General features: G+C 35.8%; 1 protein-coding gene across 1 annotated transcript in view; it reads right to left on the reverse strand.

Moving 5' to 3' along the window:
- Positions 1–3,789: 3,789 nt before the first annotated feature.
- LOC121371196 (zinc finger protein 708-like) overlaps positions 3,790–10,753 on the reverse strand; it is a 28,471-nt gene continuing 21,507 nt past the window's right edge. The window contains exon 2 of the mRNA XM_041496902.1: positions 3,790–6,282. Within this exon, the coding sequence (XP_041352836.1) occupies positions 3,848–6,079 (2,232 nt within the window). The 5' untranslated portion in view covers positions 6,080–6,282 and the 3' untranslated portion in view covers positions 3,790–3,847. The remainder of the gene's footprint in view (positions 6,283–10,753) is intronic.

The following is a 10,753-nucleotide window of genomic DNA, read 5'->3' on the forward strand; positions in this document are numbered from 1 at the left end:
CAATTTTGATTGAGGGAATTTGGCGCAATCACTGTTGTTAAAATATCCCTTTTATATAATAGTAAACATTTACTGTGGCCGCTTAATACAGGTGTTTTAGCGATTTGGGATCCGATTTGGGTTGTCGCTGGCCGCATTAAGACAGGTGACCGCTTATTACAGGTGCATTTATGTTATAAATTGTTTGGGAGGGAAAAAGTGGCCGCTTAAGGCAGGTGACTGCTGAATACAGGTGGCTGCTAGGACAGGTTTGTACTGTACACATTTTAAAAATTAAACATGCAAATGAGTGTTCCTTCTGCAATTGGCGAATATTTTGTTTTGTTCAACAAATTATCAAATTAATGGTACAATGTGTCCTTTTAATACTCACCCCATAGATGCATGCATGTCATGGTTTGTGTTACATCTTGCATTTTGGATCTTCTAATTCCACCTAACTTTGAAATTAAATAATTTTTAAAACTGGGCTAAAAACTGTTTGCTGGACGCTCCATGAGGTCATTTCTGCAACAGTTTCAGCATTAAGGTTTTACTCCCACTGAAAGGCACTTCATTAATTAAACTAATCTACATGGTACATAGACATTCTTGATGTTCCAACCTTTAAGAGCCACCAACCAAAAATAAAAATAAATAAATAATGAACTGCATTGCACTCGCTTGGTTTGAAGCAGATACAACCCTGGGCAGTATCTAGTTCAGAGGGTAGAGCTTTGATTGCAGGTTCGAACAAGATTGGGGTTTTTTTTTCTGCCCCAATCAGTGTCCCACAACTGTTATTTCAAATGTGGTATGTGTTGTCCTGTCTTTGGGAAAATGCATTAAAAAGATCTGTTACTGTTAATGGAAAAATGTAGGAGGTTTCTTCTCAAGACTAAAGAGTCAAAATTACCAAATGTTTGACAACCAACAGCTGATGACTAATTAATCAATGTGCTCTAGTGGTGTTGCTAAACAAAAAAAACTGATTCAGACACTGACATATGAAACTAGTATGTAGCACTATGCTATATGAATTACTCTTAGCTTTGCACCTTGTCAAAAATATCATTAAATTTAATTATTGATTGGATTTTCCAGAATGACCCCCTTGATAGTTTTCCACATTCCAACCACTTCGTCACAACTGGTTATCAAAGCCTATGGTATGACCGGTCCTATCTATAGGGAAATATACCTGAGGAAATTTAAAAGGCTTCTTCTGACATTTAATAGCTAATTATTAATTAATATATTTGATCTAGTGGTGTTATTAAACAAAACAAACCTATAATTAGTCTGTTCCAAGCATTATACCCTTGCAACTGACAAGGACAGCAAATTATTATTATTTTATTAACACCACCACTAGCACACACTGATTCATTAATCATCGGGTATTGTCCACCAACGGGGATTGATCCAAGACCAAAAGGCTATGTCCCACACTAATAAGGTCAGCAGGTCATAAGTTAGTGTTGACAAAGATCTACTACTGCAAATAAGACTACTTTTTTTTAGCATTTTCAAATTTTAAACATATATTTTTTCATGGTTCACTGGCTGGACTTACCAATAAAGCAAGAGACTGATGAAGGTAGGAAAGGAATGTTTAACAACACCCCAGCACAAAAATAGACATTGGCTATTGGGTGTCAACCAAAGGTAAATGACACCTGATGAAGGATAGACCTTATGACCCATCACACATTAGTGAGGGAGGGGGAGAGCGGTAAAAAAAAGAACTGATGACTTCTCCAGCTAAACAAAAATGGCAGTTCTAAATAAAAATGACACCTGTTTGTATTTTGTCTGTGCTGCACACCCACACTCCACCCCAAGGTCTGATCCCTGATCAAAGGCCATGTTATGCCATATCCTGTCTGCAATAAAGTGCATATAATATGTAATTATAGACACCATGTGAAAAGAAGCTATGTTGTAGCTGGTGGTTTCTTCTCATATTAATCCATTGATGGTCTACAAGTTATATTTTTAAGTGGACATGCAATAGCAGCAATAGGGCTAATGTTTAAACTCATTCTCAAGTATATATATATACACCTCGTCACAAATATCGCACCACACATTTTAAAGTAAAATTAGAAAATATAAGTTTCGGTTTTTTAAACTACAAGTATATATTTAATATACTACAACATCTGTGAACATAATATCACAAACACACCCTGTTCCGAGCTGCACATGCATGCTCAGTCGAGCATGATTGATCCGGGGGTCGGTTTGCTAACAATGCAGTATGCACATAGCCTCTTTTGGTGTATGTTATGTTGGCAGACACAGCTAAAATTTGATTTTAGGCATAAATTAAGCTTTATTTTGACCAACCAGTGAAATGCCCAAGCGTCCAGTGCCTCTGAACCAAAGATGGCGAATTATTGGTATGCACTAGACTGGTATGTCATGTCGTGCTATTGGAACACAATTGAACATTAATCATACTGTCATCAGCAGGCTAATACGTAAACATACTGCTTCCGGTGAAGTGAAGGATGCACCGAGGTCTGGACGTCCCAGAAAAACCAATGACAGGGAAGACCGTGCTCTCGTACGCCAAGCCAGACGAAGCCCAAAGTCTACTTGTACACAGCTGCGACATGGATGGCATCCATACAACAGAGTGTCCATCAGCACCATCAGACGACGCCTAAATTCTGCAGGATTGAGAGCAAGACGACCAATCAGACGTCCACTCCTCACAAATCAGCACCGCCATGCCCGTTTAGCCTGGTGCCAAGCACGTAATCGCTGGAACCTGAGGACATGGAGAAGGATCCACTGGTCCGATGAAAGCAGATTTTTGCTGCATCATACAGACGGGAGGGCACGAGTTTGGAGGCAGAGAGGCACAGCATATGATCAGAGGAACATTCAAGCTGAGGTTCCATTTGGGGGTGGATCCGTCATGGTGTGGGGGTGTTGTTCCTATGATTGTAAACTTGACCTCATCACAGTTCCCGGAACACTGAATGGACAGATGTACCAGAACTTGATCCTGGACGGTGCTGTTGTGCCTCATTTCGATAACCATGCTCTCGCCACACGTCCAGTCTTCATGGACGATAATGCCAGACCACATCGTGCTCGAGCTGTTGTTCAGCATCTCCAACACAACGCCATTGAGACACTACCATGGCCTGCCAGAAGTCCAGACCTAAATCCTATTGAGCATTTGTGGGACATTTTGGGACGTAGGGTGAGAGCAAGGGATCCTCCAGTTCAGAACCTTTAGGAATTGACCCATGCATTGCATGATGAGTGGCAGCAGATCCCTCAACAGAGCATCAGACGTCTGGTGACAAGCATGAGAAGGCGTGTAGAACATGTTATCCAAGTGCGAGGCGGTTACACCAGATACTGAGTTAGCCAGTCATTGTGGACCTTACTAGTGTGTTTGACATTAATGAAATGTGAACTGTGTTGTGTGTCTGTTGTAACGACCCCGGCAGCCATACTTATTTCACTGTATTTTACGGTGATTTTAGTGAACTTTACTTTGCTACAATTAAACCCTCATTTAGTGCTCAAATTCGGTCTTGTGTTGTAAATTTTCTGACTGAACGCTCACATGAGGCCATATAAACAGTTTAATGTGCTTTTCTAAGCACCATTTTTATGAGGCTGAAGATCCAGTTTTACTTAGTGAACAAAATTGGGTGGTGCGATATTTATGATGAGGTGTATATATATATATATATATATATATATATATATATATATATATATATATGTACATGTAGATACTTCATGTATTGAAATAGATTATGGTGAAGGAAAATACATGTGTTGCATGAAAGAAGAAAAGCGGTTTCTTTTTAATACTATACACACAAATTAAAGAAGATTAGCACTTGAACTGATACATTTCTTGACTCTGAAAACTTGTCCCAGACTGTTGGTAGGTACTACAGACAGCATCTGGCACTGTATGTTCCCAATAAAGTCCGCAATTCATAACATTAGAATCAGCTTCTGCATTTACATGCCCCATCTCTGCTGCTTTTTTATCACTATTCCTTTTCCTGTGGGTGGCCATGTGTTTATGGAGATTGCCTTTAATGGTGCACTGCTTGCCACAGATCTCACAGCAATATGGCTTCTCTCCAGTGTGAATCCTCATGTGGGTTTTGAGATGACCTCGTGTCACAAACCCTTTACCACACTGGCCACACTTGTGTGGTTTTTCACCTGTGTGAGTTTTGTCGTGTGTGTGAAGTGAGGACCATGTCCTGAAACACTTTCCGCACTCTTCACACATATGGCGCTTTTCACCTGTGTGAACGGACAGGTGTTTGACTAGTTCACACTTCTTAATAAAGCACTGACAACACACCTCACATCTGAATGGCTTCAGGTCTGTGTGAATCAACATGTGACTCTGAAGACTTCCATAGTAGGGATAATTCTTGCCACACACTGAACATCGGTATGGTTTTTCTCGAGTGTGAAAGAGCATGTGTTCACTTAAACGAGAAAGATACCGATATGGCTTGTGACATATTGTACATGTCAGAGACTTATCTGTGTGTGCAATCGTGTGAGCCATTAAATAGGCTCGTGTGTTGAAACATTCTGGACACCGGTCACACAAAAATGTTTTGTCTCCTTGTTGCTGGCCTCCCTTGGGAAGAGGAATATTTTGGTCAGAATGGGAAAGCATGTGGACTTTATAATACTGCTCCTGGTGGAAAGTTCTGGCACATGTGTCACAGTGATAAACTTGGTGTTGTTTTGGTGCAGACTTTGGACAACACATACTTAAAGATTTTGAACCAATAAAGACTGGTGCCTGTGGCCCATCCAATGAATCTGCTAGAACACATTCACTAGTCCGAGACTTTAAATGATTTTGAAGATCACTTTCTTGTGCAAACAATGTATCACAAATTTCACATTTGTATGACTGTGTGTTATTGTGAACTGAAGTGTGTGAACTGAGTGCAGCCATAGAAGTGAATACCTTTTCACACATTCTGCACTGAAATGTCAGACTATCAAATCCATAGGTTTCTGATGAAAGACTGTGCAACACTTTGTGTGTTGTAAAAGTGAAATTGGTACAGAACTGCATCTCACATACATCACATTGCAGATTATTGGCTGCTACAAACTTCCTATGATTTTGTAAGGACTGGTTTGAACTGAAGCCTTTGCCACAAACAGTGCACTTGAAAGGTTTTGCACCAGTATGAACCTTCAAGTGTCTTCGAAGCCTGCTAGGCAACTTGAAAGATTTTCCACAGTCACTACACACACAATGTTTTTTAACTTTCACAGATGAGATATTATCCTTGGATACACCTTTGTATGATTTCTTTGATTTCCTTACCTTCTTCTTGGGAGTAAATGGCTGTTCTTGTCTTTGATTTGATTTTAATTGTTGATGATCCAATTTCAATTTTACTGCATGTAACCTTTGCTTCACAGTTCTTTTCAGTTGAGTTTTATTTATGATGGATGATGGACATCTGTCGCTTTTGAATGGATGTGAATCTAAAGTTATATTAATTTGTTCCTTCACTGACTCATTCACTACATACTGTTTAATGGCATCCGACTCTTGAAATACACCAGCAATGGACTGACCAGAAGCAATTTTGTCAGTGTGAGGTATCTTACATTCACTTGTCATACTCACTTCCTCCAATTCACATCGACCATTATCTGAAACATTCAATTTCTGTTTATCTTCAACACCATCTGCCTGTCTTGTAACCCTGTGTGACCTTTTATGAAGATTTAGTTTGGTCCTGCTGTCAGAATGTGAATCACATGCAATACAAGACAAATCAGTTGTCATTCCTGAATCATTATGGCTTAAAGATGACAGAGCTCTCAAACGATTCTTCTGGTAAACTTGTGGCTTTCTTGGCATCTTCTTAGAGTACATCCTGTAGCTAGTTTTCACACTGGTACTCTTCTTACATTTGCTGCAGATGTAATGCTTTATTATTTGCACAGAACACAGTGACCACCAGCAGACCAAGTGGTTGGCTCCATCTTTAAATGAAGACCCTATTTTGGGAGAATGACATAATTGGTTTCCTAGTTGACATCTTGGTTTTGGTAGAGCCATTATCAGATTTTTCTTTCAAGTAACCACTTAAAATTCATTTCAGTTTGGCCTGTTAGAGAATGTGGTCCACCCGTTAAAGACCATTGTTAATATACTGGCAGATTTTAACAGGCATTTTACAAATCACATTGCACTCATCAGTTGCAATGCACCATCTTGTATAAATTACAGCACTGACTGTAATTTCCAGGATGTATTCCGATCTGAAAAGAAACAATAATTCATTTTAAGATTTAAAACAAGAGAATTTAGGCAAACAATCCACCAACTGGCAGAATTTCATTCAGAAATATTGGTCAATTAAGCTTAACTTCATTTTAAGATTTTCAAATACTTTATTTAAAACCAATTTTAAACAGGACCTTTCAGTTACAAACAAATATATGTAAGAACAATTTAACAGGGTAATAACTCTTGAACAGGGAACATAACAAACATATTGGTTGACTAATGTCAAAACATAATTATGCAATGGATACAAAGCAACATTAACATCAAAAGTTGATCACATTATTTAACTAACTCAAAATGAGTTTGTGATCCAACAATGTATTTCTTGACTATTCATTTCAAAGAATACATTACTATGCTAATTTATGTATGAACTCGTTACAATCAGCATTTAAAAAACAAATTAAAATAATTAAACAAACAAAACCTTATTTTATATACACATTTTAAGCAAAATAATAAGCAATTCTATTTTTTTTTAAATATTTTAAGAGAGATAAAAAGCAATTCTATAAAATATTTTAAAACAATAAGCAATTGGTCTGATTGAAAAAAAAGAGGTTTATTTTTATGAACCACAGATGGCAAATGCATAATTACTTCCTTTAATAAAAATGACATTGGGTTGCACTAGTTGTGCCCAGATTAAAAATATGGGGAATAAAAGTCAATATCTTTTTTGAAACAAGATAAAGAAACATGTTTGATACTTAACTAGAAGCAAAATATTCTGAATGGACAACAAATATAAAAAAACATTTTATAAAGCTGTTAAAATTCAGGGCCCAATTTCTTAAGACATCGTAAGCCTAGTTCTGCACGTAAACTTAAATCTAAATGACTAAACTACAGTTATTATCATTATTATTAACAGTACAACTAATATAGTTTGTGGTACATATATTTCACTTTCTTTTATCCTTAAAATGCTCCATCTTCCGTAATGATGTAATCTTTTGCGTGAAATAAGATGCCAAACACATGTAAACATGTAATCACAAACATAAACTTACGATGTTTTGTAAAATTGGCTCAAAGAGTCTTGAATACAATAGGCATTACAAGGTCTAAAAATGCCATAACAAGATTGTAATTATTTAATATAATGCAAGTAGAATTTAAGATAGTCAGGGACATGTACACTTTGATATACCAATATATGCTAAACTCACATCTGCATTTTTTGGTAAATTTGTTGGTAACATGATAGGACATAGTCTATTTAATAAAAACATAATTACATTCCATGAATAAAACTGTTAACAGCCGATATTAATAATACATATAATAACAATAAATGAATTGTTAAAAATACAGATTAGCTAAATATATGACTGAATATCACAGTTTATCTCATCATTTTCATGAAATTGTGTTGTTCTAAATGCATATTTTTTTCTTCAAACTTCCAACATTGTCTTAGAATATTAAACATTTTCTTCTGATCTGTTGGTGGTTCTCCATGAAACAGCAATAGGTCATTCTTCCATCAATCTCCATTCTTTGTAGTATTATAACTTTCTTCACGAGTTTTAAGATTTAAAACCACATGTACAATACAATGTAATAAAACCTATACTGGCATACATAAGTCACAACCAGTTGCTATGTGATTTAATTTTTATGAACAGTTTTGTCAAAGGTGTACCAGCTTTGCTGCTACTCACAATGAAATAACAAATACAAATTTTAAAATTTAAACCTCGAGAACAATAACATTACTAACTTCAAGGTGCCTGAAATGTAATAGTATCATACTATACTTCATTACACTACACTACACTATACTATACTAATACTATTTGCATGCTATACTAATAAATTGAATTTACAGATAATAATGATTTTTAGACTTACCCTATTTAAGTGTACTTCGGGAGGGGGCACAACAATTGTGTTGAAAACTATAGTTGATATTATCAAATATTACATATAGCATAAGAAAGTTTAGATTGAGTATTCTGGCCTTACACTGGGTTTTCCCACCAAAATATGACCGATGTGTAGATAGCCAGACCTCATTAGCTGAGACTATCTATATAATCATGGTCTCAGTGATAGGTAACAAATATGGCAACCTCCATTACAACTGTATTAATAGAATTCATCTTTGTATACAACATTTTAGCATGATTTGTGTACGGTATAAGACTGGACCTGTTACTTTATCCATGACTGTACTAATATACCATGTCTCAGTGTATACCGGTAGTTGTTATTTAATTGTGATAAAGGCTTATTTTCTTAACTTCCTTGAAAAGGAAGGAGCTTATTCACAAACATTGAATATTTAATATTTCCAGTCAAAATATGTTACAACGAAACAATAACATGTAAAAACTGTGACATAATACTGTACCACAGAACTATGGTGCACTATCATATTCATAAGAAATACTGATTAGTATTGCATAAGCACATCAATGAATGAAAAGTTTGTTTTGTTTAACGACACCACTGGAGCACATTGATTAGTTTATCATCGGCTATTGGGTGTGAAACATTTGGTAATTCTGACATGGAAACTCGCAACATTTTTCTAATGCAGCAAGGGATCTTTTATATGCACTTTCTCACAGACAGGAAAGCACATACCACAGCCTTTCACCAGTTGTGATGCACTGGTTGGATGAGAAAAACCCCATCAGCTGAAAGAATCCACCGCGGTGGTTCGATCCTGCGATGCGAGCACCTCGAGCAAGCGCTCAAATGATTGATTTAAATCCTACCCCTCAATCAATCAATGTTTAACAACACTCCAGCACAAAAATACACACTGGCTATTGGTTGTCAAAAAAGGTAAGTATATGGAAATATTATTGCATAAGCACATGAACAAATACACTGCTTTTGGTGTTATTAAGACTGAAATTAGTATAGTATAGAACTAAATAATGGGACAAAGGTAAAAAAATAATAATAATAATAATTTTCAACAGTAAGATGTTACTAATGTTAGAGTTTGGTGTATAGTATGACACTACATAATTTCAAGCACTATACAGCCAAAATCAATGAAGTATAACCCAACAATATATAACTTTCCAAAACATACAAGTAAAGCCAAGATTTTCTCAGCTAAATTAAATAAGATATTTCACCCCATTAACAAATATACATACCCTAACCTAAAGTAAAAAATCTATAAGTAGAATAGTACAATGTAGGTATATGATGCTTTAAAAAGAGAAAAATAAAAAAGGCAATTTATCAAGTGATTCACTTTAGCAATTTACATATTGACAGGCTATTTATTTGATAGAATGACACAAATGAATTTGATGAAAGAAAATGAGATTTGTTGTTGCTGTTGTTATTTGTTTGTTTTTTGTGTGTTTTTTTAAGGTTGTTTATCTTTTCTTTCTTTTTTAAATATTTTATTGTCCCCAGCTCATTTTGACGATGCCAGTGTTGGGGTGCCCTGATTCATCGCCTAGCTCACAGAAGATGAATTAAATTATACACGCTAAATACTAGGAGTACATACACATTGTGGCAGCTAGTATGCTGATTATAGTAATAGTAATACTTATATGTTTATCTTTGTTGACATTGTAATTTGTATGCTGCCAATCACCAACTCTTAAACAAGAACATGCAAGGACATTCACTTCAATAACAGACTGCATGAAATTCAATAACTCACTTAGAAATCCTTGTAGAACGTACAGAAAGGTAGAAACTTGCTTTTTTTTGCTCTTTTTTTGGGGGGGGGGGGGGGGGGGAGTATAAATGACCTGATGTTTCAGAACCGGCCGAGGCTGGTACTTGTGCCCAGGACAGGCGTGCACTACAACAGCTTGCTCGGACTGTGCATGTTAAACAATTTCCCAATGTTCCCATTCCAGTCAATTTGTAAACTGACTGAAATATTTAGGCAATCTATCAATTGCTTCAGTGGATCAGTCACTTCAAATTGCATGAAATTTGGAAACTGACCTATTTTAAAAATTCATCACAACATAACTAATACATGTACACGAACTAAATGTTTACATGTTATATATACCATACATGAGTTTTAGTTTGTATCCTGAACAAAATTTAAATTACATCTAATCCATTTTTGCTTATTCAATTTGATTTAAGAAAACTGAATTTCTAGAATGAAAACCTAAAACCTGTATTTGTACATGTATTATGACGACTTCTTGCTACATTCCGACACCATATAACTGTAAATAAAATGTGTTGAGTGTGTTGTTAAATAAACCATTTTCTTCTTCCTTCCTTCTTACTGCATTGTATATACAAATAACAGGCATAATAAGCATTAAAAAGTTGCCTTTTATAGATGAAATGTTTTAATTTTAATACCAATTCTGAATACACATGAACTTGCAAATTCGAGACAGACTACTGGTATATGAAACGTATTGTAATTTGATTTCACAAGTGTTAAGTGTCATGTTATTGTGTAGCACAGACTTGTTTCAGTGTCTG

Source organism: Gigantopelta aegis, chromosome 4, assembly GCF_016097555.1.
Source record: "Gigantopelta aegis isolate Gae_Host chromosome 4, Gae_host_genome, whole genome shotgun sequence".
NCBI classification, from domain to species: domain Eukaryota; kingdom Metazoa; phylum Mollusca; class Gastropoda; order Neomphalida; family Peltospiridae; genus Gigantopelta; species Gigantopelta aegis.